General features: G+C 38.5%; 1 protein-coding gene across 2 annotated transcripts in view; it reads left to right on the top strand.

Moving 5' to 3' along the window:
• The first annotated feature begins 6,836 nt into the window (after positions 1 to 6,836).
• Positions 6,837 to 15,981, top strand: part of LMBRD2 (LMBR1 domain containing 2) — a 29,035-nt gene continuing 19,890 nt past the window's right edge. For both annotated transcript variants that reach the window (XM_010565642.1, XM_010565643.1), the window contains exons 1-5: positions 6,837 to 7,061; positions 7,527 to 7,606; positions 12,053 to 12,148; positions 12,887 to 13,054; positions 13,932 to 14,142. In XM_010565642.1, the coding sequence (XP_010563944.1) occupies positions 6,888 to 7,061; positions 7,527 to 7,606; positions 12,053 to 12,148; positions 12,887 to 13,054; positions 13,932 to 14,142 (729 nt within the window). In that variant the 5' untranslated portion in view covers positions 6,837 to 6,887. The remainder of the gene's footprint in view (positions 7,062 to 7,526; positions 7,607 to 12,052; positions 12,149 to 12,886; positions 13,055 to 13,931; positions 14,143 to 15,981) is intronic.

The following is a 15,981-nucleotide window of genomic DNA, read 5'->3' as shown; positions in this document are numbered from 1 at the left end:
AGGGGCGAGGGGGGGCGGGAGGAATCGGCGTGTTCCGTTTGTCTGCTGTCGGCCCCGAATTTTTTCCTTCCTGCAGGGACCCCGGGCACGTACCTTTAAGGCACGCATGTTGATGTGTCTTTAAGCGACTGTGCGCTTCGGTGCTGTGCGCCTTGCAGACCAACGGACGTACAGTCATCAGCTTTAACGGCCTTTATGTGCAGGGGCAGCGTCTGGTTTGCAAGACCAGAATCGCGCTGACAGCGACATTTTACCGTGAAAGGTTTTCCTGCGTTTTGGAAACTCCTTCACTGCAAAGGCCTGAAATTGAGGGACTGCCGATGTATTCTGGTTCTGTCCCTAACCGCGCTCGTTTAAACTCTGCAATCTTTTCCCTCCGTGCTTGAGCTTTGTGCCAGGCTTTCTTTCAGCAATGCAGCTCTGCATGCTTTTTCTCCAGACGACTTGTTTTGAAATTGGTGGGGATGGAAAACTAATTGTGAACACACCTACAGTTCCGCTCTTAGTCAGCCACTTGCTTCTAAATACTGTCCTTTGTTTACCGCATAACAATGGAGAGACGTGCCCATAAAATTGAAGATGGTAATGGAACACATGGCAAATCGTACACAACTACTAAGTCAGATATAGACAGTGATGTGACTCAAGCTAGCATTCATATAATCTTAAAAAAGAATGTGTTAACCATTTCCAGTTTTAACTGAAGTCATGGAGCAGTTGTTTAAAGGTTCTTTAAGTGGATAATCAAATGAGAGAGAGGTGGTTTTTTAGTTAAAATAAGCTGATTATATTTAACCTGTTCTGCAGCCTCTTTTCTTTGTCAGTCTTTTCACTTTTCTCTATTAATGTGTGGGAAATTGAAAGAAGAATTTGCTGAAAGGGATAAAATCCAATTATTTTTTAAAAAGCTCTGAATTACCAAATAGCCTTAAGTTTGCCTTAATGCAATGTTAGGGTTGTAATCATGTGATTGACTGCCTTACTGACACCTGTTTTGTGTGAGTGCATTAGTCTGGCAGCCCAGGTAGCAATTTCTATTCTTTTTTTAGATTCTTGTTGCAGGTGTGCAGCTTTCATATTGGATTCTATTTTAGTTCCTCCAGGCACGTTGTTTTCTTCAATGTGTTATTTCCAGAGCACTCCCCTAAACCCTATGAAAGCATCAACCTCTATGGTACTTCATATCCTTTATTAGCAGACAAGACAGCACCATGTAAAGCAGATAAATTTCCTGTGGTTTTGTACTGATGGTTCGTTCCTGCTTGCTTTTGAACACAAAAATCTCCATGTTCCTTGGTCAAGCATTTGTCTTTTATTTAGTGCTTCTGTGGAGAACGTAGTCTCCCACCAAATCAAAGAATACTGCTATTTTGGATGGAGTCAGTGCAGCATTTTATTTTTTTTTCTTGTCATTAGCAGATACAAAACTTGTTTCCCTAGATATTGATACATGATCAATCAAATATTTAGTCAATTTAAAATCTTTTCTTCATTGCAAGATAGTTGAAATTACAGGTACTAATGAAATATTAATCAGTACATAGACTGACTAGTGTTTCTTAGGAGAACAAAGCTATGCAAATTACATTTTCTTGATTAATCTCAGAGGTTATTTCTCCCAAATAGTACAATCGGATAACTTTTTTGGTCGGTTTTCTTGGGCAGTTCATAGCTATTTTTTTTCTTTAGATAGTTTTCTCACTGTGCTGAGATAGAGCAGCTCTTTGTCTGTCTCTGGTCTGCTTATAAATACTTATTATTTTCCTGAGCTACAAGGGTCAATGTGTGATAAGGAAGTAAAAAAAACACCCACGCCCCACCAAACCCAAAACCAAACAAATAAGAAACCCCAACAACACATTAAACAGACCTGGATACGAAAATGGCTGAAGGGTTTATTTTTATTGTTGCTTGGCCTCTTGTTCTTCTCTAAGATTTCTAAAATGTGAAGTTAGCCCATTTTGTTGTTTAAAGGTGGAAGTGTCAAGGGCTCATTGTACGGGGCGGTTCTGTCAGTCGGGAAGGTTTAATCATGTCTGTAAAGTGAAGTCGTACTTTAGGATTCTTAACAGCATAGGGCAGGCTTCAGAAACCTATCACAGGTGTTGTGGCATACTGTTTTTCTTCTGCCAAGTGGAATGTGATGGAAGAAACTCGAGAGGAACTAGCAAATTATTCCCTGACAGAAAGGCAAAAGGTCATTACTGAACTGGCAGTTGATATTTTGCTGGAGACGGCATCTTTCAGTTTATACTTGCCGCTGAGTTGTGAATGCAGCTTGAGGTGGGAGATGCTGTCGCACAGATGTTCCTTTTGGTATGCTAAGGCTCTTGCTCAGTTTTGTCTGTTACTGTCTTTGATGTCTCTTTCATAGCTTGGTAACTTCCTTGGGGACAATTTTTTTTCAGATGTAATTACGGTGTTCAAAATACAGAGTAAGGCAAGGAAATACCTAGCTGCTTTGTTATTCAAGTGTTTTAACTGCAATACCCAAGATTTCTAGAAATGTAACTTTTCCAAATCTGTTTGATGATCTTTACCTGAGAGTACTTCAACAACAACAAAAAAAAGGCTGTAGTATTCTAGAAATGGCTGAGGTACCAAAGATACAAAACCCAGAAGCATGGTGGCTGTCTTTATTACTAATTTTTGAAGGACAGGGAGAACTACAGATTGGCAGACTAGTCTGCTTCCTTTTGAATTCATGAAAAAAAATTTGGAACAAAAGCTATTTGTAAGCATCTAGAATACAATAGCTGAGTAAAAGACAGCATCGGTTTGTCAAGGACAAATTGTTTAAGTAATGTAACTTCTCTGATAAGCCTACTATGTATGAGAGGATCAGTTGATGTCTTATATTTGGTCTTTAATAGGACTTCTGTTTTCTGTTTCTCAGGATGTTTTTGCTGGGGAAGAACAGTTGGGAACAGCTGCTGCTGTGATTGAGGAGGCCAGTCCCTTGTCAGCTACTCTTCATGATTTTCACAGAGTTTCCGAAATGAAATAATGTGATTATTAAAACTTAAGAAGGCATAAAGCTAGGAGGGATTGCAGACCTTTTTGGGTGTGGTAGTGGAAATCAAAATGCTTTGAAGATTGAGAAACCTGTGGGATGGGAAAGGGTACAAATGAGTAGAGTTTTGTGCCTGTGCTTAAGCAGGAGCAATCAACTACATAAATACAGGATAGAGGACAGTGTTGTGTTTCTTAGAAGGAAAGAATTTGGAGGGCATAATAAGCTGAATATGTGACATACAGGTTATACTTCTATTTATACATTTTAGTAAGGCATGTGAAGCAATGTTTACTCTCAGGTCAGGCCTTCTCAGGCATTGGCTGGGATACTGCATGGGTTCCAGCTCATTGTAGAAGGAAGTGGGTAAGCTGGGGAGAGTGCCAACGGCAGCAGTGAGAATCCGCAGAAAGCGTGATATTAGACTGACTGGGAAGAATTGAAGCACCAATTACATTAGTCAGCAAAATGAACAATCTGCTGGTAAAATGCTTTCCTGCAAAGTTTGAAAAGAATAGAACTGTGGTACCGTCTGATCTGGGATTTCTAATTAAAGGGGTATTGGAGTTGACTTTAGTGAGACCAAGGTCCTTTCTTCACAGTTATGCTTTACTCTTTTTAGCCCTTTTTTAAGGATATAATATTGGAATGTCTTCATTGTTGAATTTGGTGCTATATAAAAGCTCGAAGGAAGTGTGCTTTTTTCATTCTCTGCTGTTTCATTTTGTAACTTGAGTATTTCTGTACCAGGCAGACTAGTTAGTTCATTTGTAATGTAGATGGTCATGAGGTTAGTCTTGAGGTTGGGAATGTAATTTAATACTGTCAATAGTAGGAAGTCTCCAAGGGAATTAAGTGTGAACTGAACCCTTCATGGTGCTTGCAAAGAGTTATTAGCTGGGTTTTGACTCTAGAGGGTTTCATGTCAGAATTTTGAAATGTATGTCCTATATGGGGGTAACCACACTCTTCCGTTCACAAAATTAAAAACTTACTGATTTTGTCTATGTCTGAAACAAAGCAAGAAAATTCTAAGCCTACACAAGAGCATGTTCTTGTCTTTTATTGGTTAAATTGCACTTCCAGTGCCAGTATTTCAGCTTTTGATCTTATTTGTATTAATAATCCGTAGCTCCCTTACTTTCCAGAAACAGAGTATGCCAATAGATGCTCTTCCCTTCAGAGTGAGGAATTTTGTTACTTTTTGTCCATGCTTAATAGGAGCATCTTCTAAGCAGTTTAAGGTTGTGCAGTATGAGAGATCTCTTCTGAAGTAGTTAATTGATCTCAGGAGAACATCCTTCAGGGGTTTAGGAATTTCAGCTAACTTATACTAAGCAGCCATGTGCTAATAGTGAGAAGCCTGTCTAAATAAATGAAGAAACAGAATTATGGGTAAGGAACTTGCCTTTCTTTGAACTAACAGCCAGGTTGAGAGGCAAATGCTGCTTGCCACAGGAACGCATGGCTTTATAGCCTGCAGTAATATATTTTAAGGTCTGATTCTAGTAGCACAGGTTGCAAATATGGCTGTCCTGTTAGGCAGGATTTGGTTCACAGCGAGAGCTCCTTTCAAGCATTGCATTTCTCACCTTGTTGATTTTTTTCCATTTAAGCTATTTGTGTGGAGAGCTAGTTTTAAGTGGTTTCTATCTAAAAAATTTGAGCCGTAATTTTGAAAATGTGTATACATTATTTCAAAACAACTCTTACTTGTCATCAGTTGCAGTCTGGTAAAAATTAGGCCTTTTATTTTGTATTTTGAGATTAAAATAGGAAGCAGGTGAAGAACAGAAAAATGTAGTTTACTTTGATGACTGCAAACTTGTCTTTGTCTTTGAAAGTGAGTTAAGTTGTGGTAAGACTCAATTCCCGCTATTTTAGCATATTCAGTACATTTTTGTAATCTTTTTAGAAGTTCCCTCATGGTAGTAACAGAGTGCAGCATCTTGCACAAAAACTTTTCACCTTCTGTTTTGATACCAGCTTTTTGGGTGTGACTGTAGTAAAAAATTTTACAGGTGTGACTAACGGAGGGTATGCTGTATAATTTTTTTTGTTTACATAGCAGAAGGCGTGGCTATAAGGGACACCCAAAGCTACTTATATCAGATAGCACTGCTTTAATGAAGTTGATACCTAGTATTTCTTTTCCATTCATTTCTATCATATCCATTTCTACTATACTATAAATACAAAAGACTCTGTTTTCTGAGGAAACAAGAATGGTACAATAGAATAGACAAGGACTTGCTTAGAGTAAGTGATTGAGGAATAGGTTAGATATCCTGGATTCATGATTTACAAATGATCTAGCCAAAGTGTAGTACAGGCAGGTAGTAAGGGGATGCTTTGACCTAAGAGAAATGCTAATAATTTGATAAACACAGTAGATGAAAAGCAGAAGATAAAAAGGAAGTGTGTGCCTCTTTGATAAGAAGCAGGAAAGTAACTCGAGCTGTTTTCAGAATATGGGATGCTCTGTGTATAACAGCCGATATGTAGTAAACGGACTACTCTTACTAAATGTCAAAGTAGCAAAATGGGGGGAGACAAATCTTCAGGGGCAAATCACAGAATAATTGTCCTGTGTGTCCTCAAGGAAGTACTGGCACCACAAACTTTGGAATTTTTTAGTGGAATTAAGACAGTTTTCACTGCTTCGTGCCCTCATCCATAACATATCTGCTTAAGCAGTATACTGAGGGGTTAGTAAAAGAAATGGTTCACTTTAACAAATTCCGAAGGGATAGAGGGAAATTTTAGTAGTAGCATTTCTTCTAAATCTCTAAAATTCCAGTAAAAAGTGAAAGCACTGAAAATAGAACAGTGGGGAAGCCATAGCAAAAACTATTACAGTTAAATCAAACCAGCTAAAATGGTAATGGAGAAGTGAGTCAGCCTGACCAGCGTAATAAACTTTTTTTTTTTTTAAATGTTTGAAGTGCCTGTGGTAAAATGATGCTTATTAAAAAGGTTAGGAGCGGTTTAACTAACGATGTAACAAGTCAGTGAAATTTTCTCTAATAAATTTGTGCAGCTCACTTGCCCTTTGCATAATAGCATGCCCATGTGAAGATGTATGCACCTTCTAGGCACTTCAGCAGTCCTGACCATAACAGAGTAACTAAACCCAGAAGAATGAGCAAAGCAAAAATATATCATGGCAAGACTAATAACGAATGAATTGAGACCTTTGTTTCTCTGAAGAAGAACAGAAGAGGAGTAGGAAAGTGAATTAGGTAGCATGTTGCCTCTTAATACATGAAATTTCAAAGCTAAAAGAGGTACATCACAAGTAGACTAACATATACTTTGCTGTATTTTTATGCTCTGTTAACTTAGTACAGAGTTTAAGTGCATAGTTGAGGAACAGTCCATTAAAAAAGTTGCTCATTAGCTTTCCAGAAACATTTAATTTAAATATTTAACCCTTTGTCCAAATTAGTTGATTTCTTCTAAAAGGAAAAAAAAAGAGCAGAATAGATTTTCTTCTGAAATTTGTACTGGACTTAAAAGTTAAGCTTATATCTTACTCAAGGACAGAGATTTGACTTCTGGATCTCTTGTATATCAAGAAAGGAGTTGGCCTAATACATTGCTAGACATGACAAAATTGGGATGACATGATATTTTGATTTCTACAGATGACTTCAGAGCACTATGCTGAAAATCTTGTTCTTGATCTGATCAGAGTTCTTCTCATGTGAAATAACAAAAGTCTATTAATATGTTTAAAAATGTCTGTTAAACAGCTCTTTTCTGCGTAAATATCTTCCACAGATTTTAATGTAACTAAATGCCTTTTTGTCTTACAGTTCTGATCTGCTTTCTTAAGTGAGCTGCACTGTGTGGCTGGAGTGAACATTCAAGAATGAGTGGTGCAGCGTTGGGCCTTGAGATAGTATTTGTCTTTTTTTTGGCCTTATTCCTACTTCATCGGTATGGAGACTTCAAGAAACAGCACAGGCTTGTGATCATAGCAACATTATTGGCTTGGTATCTCTGCTTTCTTATTGTATTTATACTGCCTCTGGATGTCAGTACGGTAAGAAATCTGCGAGATTTCTCTAAGCAGAAAGCTTAGTTGCATAATATGTATATACTATTTTTTTAAAATAATAATTTCAAAGACAATATCTTAAACAGCAAATAAATTTTCCAAATAATATCTTATTAAACTAAGCACTTGTTACCTCTTTGCATGACAATGTGTTTACAATTAATTTTGCTTTTTGTTGATTTATCTCATCAGATAAATCTATTTCAAATGTTTTAAAATTTCATCACTTGTTTATAACAATTTTTTTAATCTGTTTAGGAAATGTAAAAACACTTCCAGTTTTTTACTTACTTGTTCTGCAGTTTGCATATTGTTTTGAGGGTTTATTAATATAATTGCTCCCAAATGTAAATCTGGAGTACAGGAAATGTCTTTAAAAATGGGACTTACTGTTTTTAAATAACTGTTATAACTTTTTTGGTCACTGACATAAAATTAATTGTCTTTTAGACTATTTATAATCGGTGCAAACTTGCTGCTAACTCCAGCCCTGCAGAAAGTAATGGCTCTTACATTACTCTTGCTCCAAGGTAAGAGCTGTATGTTTTCTTCATTGGACTGTTTTTAAAGAAGTATTTTATGATTTTTTTAAATGATAGGAGAGTACTGTGTTTTTAATTCTAATAAACAAGTGTTGTCTGTGCAATACAACATTTGAAGATTGTAAGCATACAGGAAGGTGAGGGAAGAGGTGAGGAAAAGTGCATCTGCATCTGTTGGTAGTATAGAATCATAGAATGGTTTGGGTTGGAAGGGACCTTAAAGATCATCTAGTTCCACTCCCCTGCCATGGGCAGGGACACCTTCCACTAGACCAGGTTGCTCAAAGCCCCATCCAGCCTGGCCTTGAACACTTCCAGGGAGGGGGCATCCACAACTTTGCTGGTGTCATGGTTTAGACCCAGCCAGCAACTAGGCACCAAGCAGCTGCTTGCGCACTCCCCCACCTCGCAGTGGGATGCAGAGGAGAACTGGAAAAAAAAGTAAACTTGTGGGTTGAGGTAAGAATGATTTAATAACTAAAGTAAAATAAAATATGATACTAACAACAATGATAATAAATAATAATAATAGCAATGATAATAATTAAATAATAATTGTAATGAAAATGAATAAAATAAAATAAAAATAAATAAAACCCAAGAAAAAAACCAAGTGATGCACAATGCAGTTGCTCACTACCTGACCAAGCAGCAATCCGTTCCTCCTGGCCAACTCCTCCCAGTTTATATACTGAGCATGACATGCGATGGTATGGAATATCCCTTTGGCTAGTTCAGGTCAGCTGTCTTGGCTATGCTCCCTCCCAGCTTCTGGTATACCTGCTCAGTTGACAGAGCATGAGAAACTGAAAAATCCTTAACTTAGGATAAGTGCTACTTAGCAAAAACTAAAACATCAGTGTGTTATCAATATTATTCTCACACTAAATCCAAAACATACTGTACCAGCTACTAAGAAGAAAATTAACTTTATCCCAGTTGAAACAAGGACATCTGGGCAACCTGTTCCCGTGTCTCACCAACCTCACAGTAAAAGAATTTTTTTCCTAATATCTAATCTAAATCTACCTTCTACCCTCTTCCAGTTTAAAACCGTTACCTGTCATCCTATCACTACATTCCCTGTTAAAAGAGTCCCTCCCCATCTTTTCTCTAGGGTCCCTTTAAGTACACTGGAAGGCTGCTATAAGATCTCCCCAGAGCCTTCTCTTGTCCAGGTTGAACAACTCCAACTCTCTCAGCCTGTCCTCATAGGGGAGGTGCTCCAGCCCTCTGATGATCTTTGTGCTCCTCCTCTGGACCTGCTCCAACAGGTCCATGTCCTTCTTACGTTGAGGGCCCCAGAGCTGAACACAGTACTCCAGGTGGGGTCTCACCAGAGCAGAGCAGAGGGGCAGAATCACCTCCCTCGACCTGCTGCACAATTCACCCTTAGTGAAGCCATGTTGGCTGTCACCAACCACCTCCTTATTTTCCATGTGCCTGGGCATAGCTTCCAGGAGGATCTCCTCCATGATCTTGTCAGGCACAGAGGTGAGACTGACTGGGCTGTAGTTCCCCGGGTCTTCCTTTTTTCCCTTTTTAAAAATGAGGGTTATGTTTCCCCTTTTCCCGGGAACTTCCCCGGACTGCTACAACTTCTCAAATATGATGGATAGTGGCCTAGTCACTTCATCTGCCAGTTCCCTCAGGGCTCACAGGTACATCTCATCCAGTCCCGTGGACTTGTGCACCTTCAGGTTCCTTAGATGGCCTCAAACCTGATCTCTTCTTAGAGTGGGCAGTTCTTCATTCTCCCAGTCCCTGCCTTTGCCTTCTGTGACTTGGGCAGTGTGGCTGGAGCACTTGCTGGTGAAGACTGAGGCAAAAAAGTAGCTGAGTACCTTGGCCTTTTCCATGTCCTGGGTAACCAGGTCTCCCGTTTCCTTCTGGAGAGGGCCCACATTTCCCTAGTCTTCCTTTTATCACAGACATACCTATAGAAGTTTTTCGTACTGCCCTTGAGGTCCCTGGCCAGATTGAATTCTGTCAGGGCTTTAGCTTTCCTAACCGGATCCCTGGCTGCTTGAACAATTTTTCTGTATTCCTCCTAGGCTATACCTGTCCTTGCTTCCACCTTCTGCAGGCTTTCTTTTTGTGTTTGAGTTTGTCCAGGAGCTCCTTGTTCATCCATGCAGACCTCCTGACGTTTTTGCCTGACTTCTTCTTTGTTGGGATGCATCGCTCCTGAGCTTGGAGGAGGTGACCCTTGAGTATTAACTAGGTTTCTTGGGCCCCTCTTCCGTCCAGGGCTTTATCCCATGGTACTCTACCAAGCAGATCCCTGAAGAGGCCAAAGTCTGCTCTCCTGAAGTCCAGGGTAGTGAGCTTGCTGTGCACCCTCCCTGCTGCCCTGAAGATCTTGAACTCCACCATTTCATGGTCACTGCTACCCTTGAGTTTCACATTCCCCACCAGCCCCTCCTTGTTGGTGAGAACAAGGTCCAGCCTAGCACCTGTCCTTGTGTCCCCTGTCACTTGGAGAAGGAAGTTGTCATCAGTGCAGTCCTTGAACCTCCAGGATTGCTTGCACCCTGCCATGTTGTCTCTCCAACAGATGTCAGGGTGGTTGAAGTCCCCCATGAGGACCAGGGCTTTTGAACGTGAGGCTGCTCCTAGCTGTCTATAGAGGGCCTCATCCTCTCAGTCTTCCTCCGTGGCTGGCTGGTAGTAGACCCCCACAATAATGTCACCTGACTCTGCTGTCCTTTTAATCCTGACCCATAGACCCATATAGTAATTACACAGTAGTTCTAACTGATTACCTAAGTATTCCTTTTTTCTTTTTTTTTTAAATGTCACACTAGATTTCTTCTATTTTGTTGTCAAAGTGGTAGAACTAAGCTTTTTGAGCAATCTCAGGTATCTATGAGGAGAGGCCTTGGTGAATGCTTATCTTTCCTTCACAAACTTGAAGAATTTAGACCTGAAGATCTAGTTTTATAGCTTATGAATGAAATTAGTAGGTTTGTATTATATGTAAACAGCACATCTAATTGCTTATTATAATTGCATACATACAGTAATTGGAGTTATCTGAAATGTACTGTATTCTACTAAAGTAATGATAGCCTGCTCACTGATTTCTGGCAGGAAGGAAGTAATCCCTAAAACATGGTGAATGTAGGCAAATGTGAGCTCTTTCCATGGCTGCTCATTGTTTAGCCTCCATTGGCTATTTCCACATCTTGTAGATGTGTGCAGTGTAGTTATCTGTAAGATTATTAGAGCATTTAAGATGTCAGTTGATAAGTCCATGCAAAGTATTGCCAGTTCTGTTGCCCCAAAGGGGAGGCTATCTGGATGTTGTATATCCATGGAAGAACAGTAAAATGCCAGACTTAGTGACACAGCATAATATAATATATTATATTATAATATAATCTTTATTTAAGACCACACAGTGTATGATAATTAAACTAGTTAGTTAAATACACAATTTGAAAACTATTCAATAGCCTTTCAGTTTACCTGTAGTTTCAGAACATGCTGATGGATGTTATACTATAGCATATGACTTGAGTATATCAAATAGAAATATCAACTTAAGTAGTAACTAAGCAGATACTGTGTTGGTGCAACTCACATCTTAAAACTTTGTTTGAAATTTTTAGTCACACTACCTGTTGTTCTATGGTCATTTTATAGTTTTGAAAATATTTATGCTGTGTATGTAAAAGCTCACAACTCAGGCTTAACTAGTTTGACCCTGGAAAACACCAATTATTTCTCAATAGATAATCCTATTAAATTGACTGTATTGCCCCTTGACTCACCATTGCTTCATTATCCAGATGGTGTGGGGGAAAAAAACAAAGTGTCTTAGTGTGGATGGGCACTTTGTCTTTTGCTCTTTTTTTACTAAAAAGGCTTTCATGGCTTTTCTGGTCTTCCGAAGCAAACGCTACCTGTCAGAAAAGTATTGGCTCAACAAATCAAAGTTTATATAAGCCTGACTAAATCCAGCTGGGTGACAGAAGAAACTAACACAATTTTTTTACTGCTCAATGCTCTAGGTGGTGGGGACCCTAGATATTTTTTAAAAACTGTTGCACTAAGTAAAGTTGAATGGTCTTCTGTCTACAGAAATGTTTTTTCTTTGCATGAAGAAAGTACTTCATGCCCAAAAAGAAAAATTACAGCCTTAAAATGCTTAATTGCTTATTTCTCTTTAGTCTTTAAGCTCCTCTTTCTTTCTCTAAGAAAGCTGTCTTGTCCAGATAAGTTATTTGTGGGGAGGAGAATGATAAATATTTTTAAGTGGTGTTTCAGTTTATTTTCTTCTGAGATGGTTGGTGGTTGACTACATACTCAAATAGTAGTGTATTACTTCTGTGCTATTTTCAAAGACCTTTCTAGATAGGGGAATTTATAGAAAATGTTTTTATACTCTTGGCCCTACAACTAACAATAAGCCTCTCTACATGGTTACAGCAAGCAAAAATGTTTCAAACCGTGGAGTTATATTCCTAATGGAATTATGCCAATTTTCTGGCGTGTTGTATATTGGACGTCACAGTTTTTAACATGGTAAGTAAGGCAAAAGAATATGACAGAGACTATGATACAGGTATAATTTCTAAGTGCAACATCTTAAGAGTCATAGCATACTCTTTAACTATATATATCACTATTCCAGAGGGCTATCTAATCATATATTATTCGCTAGCAGTGAAATTTCTCTAATAATATCTGTACTAAATTGGGCATACTTTTTTTTTCAGGTGGCAGCCATTTACTCTTGGTTCACTTTTATAGTTGAAACTGAGCAATTTACACATAGAGATGTTTATGGATAGATTGTTTGAAAAAATGGGGTTTAGGCAACCAGACAAGGAAATAATTCCATGAATAAGTTGGGTAGTTTTTGAGTAATATTGTAAATTATTTGGTTTAATTGGAAATGCTATGTAAAACTATAGCTAGAGCTACAGCAAACAGATTGTCTGTGCTTTTGGGTTAGACTGATGTGTGGTTTCTTATCAAGCTATCGTCAAATAATTATTTTTGTAGCTCAGTCAAGAATATCAGGGTTGGTAGTGAGTTCTTGGTTTTTCATAGTAAAGCTAACTATTGTTTTTATCTGCAGCTTTTTTAAAGTTTGCAATCAGACCAGTACATCTAGAATAAAAACATATAACTAGCTAATTTGTTAAAGTGAGTCTTAGCTTAAACACCCTGTCTTAGTATCCTGCCACTGCTAAAGTACTTTTTTTTTTTTTTTTTTGGTTGGCTGATGTGGTTTGGTTTTGTTTGCTTTCCTCCTAGGATTCTGCTACCTTTCATGCAGTCATATGCTAGATCAGGAGGGTTCTCCATTACTGGAAAGATTAAAACTGCATTGATTGAGAATGCAATCTATTATGGCACTTACTTGCTGATTTTTGGAGCATTTTTAATATATGTGGCTGTAAACCCAAACTTCAATTTACAATGGTAAGAATAACATTGTAAGCACTTGCATGAATTCTTATGGAATTCTCATGGGTGATCTCTTCTGTAAATGAAATGGGTCTTTTTTAAAAAGCAATTTTAGTTCATCTGAATTTTGCTAGGCAGTTGGGAAGTTTTGTTAACTTTTTTTATGGAAGGGAGTTTTTTTACTATAGAAATTTGTCTTTTGGTTTTCTGATTTTGATATGTACAGCAGAGGAATCCTCTTATATTTCCAGTGGGGTGTTTTTTCCTCCCTACAAATGCATTTGCAAAGTTAGTGCAGAAACTTTTCTCAGTATTCTCCGAATAACATCTTCCAGAAGGTCTGTGTCAGTATTTCCTGTGCTGTGCTTCTGTCTACTGTAGATTCTATTTAGAGGTGAGACGGTAAGTTAAAATAATTGGTCTTTATAGCATTGGTAATTGTCTTCCATACTAGATACAGTAGTAAGCATTGTCATGTAATGCCTAGTTGCTTTCAACTTCCACTTCTGAACAGAAATCATGGGTTCTGAGGCTGTTTCTTACAGTGACTGCCATTATGGTGTTTTGACCTCATTTTCAATAAGTTTGCTAAGTTCATGTTGTTTCCTAAAGAAACATGCTCCTTTGAGAACAAACATTTTTGTCTTATCTCCAGAGAGGGCAGAAACATGGGAGATAAAGAAAAATCGTGGCAGCTTTAAATATAGCCAAGTAGCAGGCTGGCCCTAGGCAAGAATTACAGATGATACCAAGTCTATTCCTGTAAACTTGAAAGCTATATTGATGCATAGATACTTCAAGGTTGCTTTCTTGCTGGTGGGGTAGGAGGATGTTGTTTGTATGTTTGTTTCTTTCTTTCTTTTTTGTTTTTGCTATTGTTTTTTTTTCTTAGGAGCCAACTTCAGACTATTGGGATAGCCGCTGCAAACACATGGGGTCTCTTTCTTCTTGTGTTACTTTTGGGTTATGGTTTGGTGGAAATTCCCCGTTCTCACTGGAATGGGGCCAAGAGGGGTTATCTACTTATGAAGACCTATTTCAAAGCTGCCAAACTGATGACTGAAAAAGCAGATGCAGAGGAGAATTTAGAGGATATTATGGAGGTAAGTAACTAGCTTTCGCTAAGAAGTAAATGAAGACTGCTGTTAAATATCTCTGAATTTCCTGGTGTTTTGCACTGGTGGCAAGAAAACATAAGTAGTGTGAACTTATTGTGAAATACCAGTAAATTAAAAAAATCATCACAGTGTGCCGCTTGATGACACTCGATCCTGTATAAAAATCAAAATAGTCCCTGATATCAACAACTGGGCAACTTGATAGCCATTATTTGTTGTTTTTTTTCTTTTATTGACATTTTTGGAGTAATATTGGTCACTAATGAATAACATTCCAGAGTGAATTTGAAGATACAATGTACAAATGTTTCCCTACTGTTCATGCGAATTCTGTATGTCTGCTTTTATGCTCTGCTCCCAATATATTTCTGAAATCTTGAGAAGAGTTTCCAAGTTGGATTTGTGGGACTACGCTATGTGCCTTTTGAGAAGAGAATATATAGATTGTTGGGTTTTTTCAGAGTTTCTTCTGAGACTGTATTTGTTGTTATTTGTGAGTGAGCAGTAGGCTCTAATGTAGTTCAAGAATAGAATGGAAACGCAACCCACTGGATAGCTATTCCCTGCTCTACTGCTCTGATACCATGGCTTGAAAATAATACTTCTGAAGAGTTGTAGGGTAGGTTGGTAACTTCTTCTGTAATATGTCAACATAAAATAATAGTAGAATCTTCATTCTTCAGTAATAGCATTTTGAACAAATTGCCAAAAACATCTAAGTGGGACGTAACTACAAAACTTACTAGAAAATGAGCAACAAAAACTTCATTTACTAGGATAGCACTTAGAATAGAACAGAATGAAATAGAATATTTCAGTTGGAAGGAACCTACAATGATCATCTAGTCAAACTGCCTGACCAGTTCAGGGCTGACCAAAAGTGAAAGCAAATTATTAAGACCATTGTCCAAATGCCTGGAGAAGGCGGTGCTGATCTCTTCTCCAAGGTATCCACTGATAGCATACATGGGAATGGTTCAAAGCTGCTCCAGGAGAGGTTTAGAGTGGACATTAGGAAGCATTTCTTTACCAAGAAGGTGGTCACACATTGTAACAGGCTTCCTAGAGAGGTGGTGAATGCCCTATTCCTGTCAGTGTTTAAGAGGCATTTGGACAATGCCCTTAACAACATTCTTTAACTTTTGGTCAGACCTGAGTTGGTCAGGCAGTTGGACTAGATGATTGTTGTAGGTCCCTTCTAGCTGAAAATATTCTCTTCTGTTCTATTCTATGCTGTTCCCTTAAACACAGCATACCTTGTGCCTCGAGGAATGTTCTTCCATGGTTTAAAAACCCAAAGTTTTGGTGCAGGTGCTAGTTCAGGAGCCAGGTATGGCTATTGTGGGCTCTCCTGTTTCTTAAAGTCTCCCCCAGTCACTGGGCAGGTTGAGAAAAACACTACCTGTGCTCCTGAATTTTTTAGCATTCTTCCCAGGGCTCTGAAATACCTTTTAATCGACCTTAGACTTTTTATTGTGACATCATTAGTACCCATGTGAAAGAGCAGGAATGGATAGTAGTCTGAAGGTTGTACTAAGCCCTTCAGTCTTGTGGTGATGTCCCTAATTTGGGCCCCGGCGAGGCAGCAAACTTTCCTGAAAAGAGGGTCTTGTACTAGATTGCTGTCTTGCACTAGGTTGTCCTTTAAGTCAGGTAGGGTGACTGACAGATTCTGAGGTTATGCCATACACAGCATAAAATACATTGTTAACGCATGATAAAACCTTGTTTCAAGGTTTGTCACTTACTTTTTTTTCCACTCTTTCTTCTATCAGTCTAGAAACAATTGCACTGTACCGTAGAAATCTTGGCCAGTATTTTATT

This window comes from Haliaeetus leucocephalus, unplaced genomic scaffold, assembly GCF_000737465.1.
Source record: "Haliaeetus leucocephalus isolate CR32 unplaced genomic scaffold, Haliaeetus_leucocephalus-4.0 Scaffold194, whole genome shotgun sequence".
In the NCBI taxonomy this organism is placed as follows: domain Eukaryota; kingdom Metazoa; phylum Chordata; class Aves; order Accipitriformes; family Accipitridae; genus Haliaeetus; species Haliaeetus leucocephalus.
Note: the sequence above shows the minus strand (reverse complement) of the source record. Positions and strands in the feature narration are given on the sequence as shown.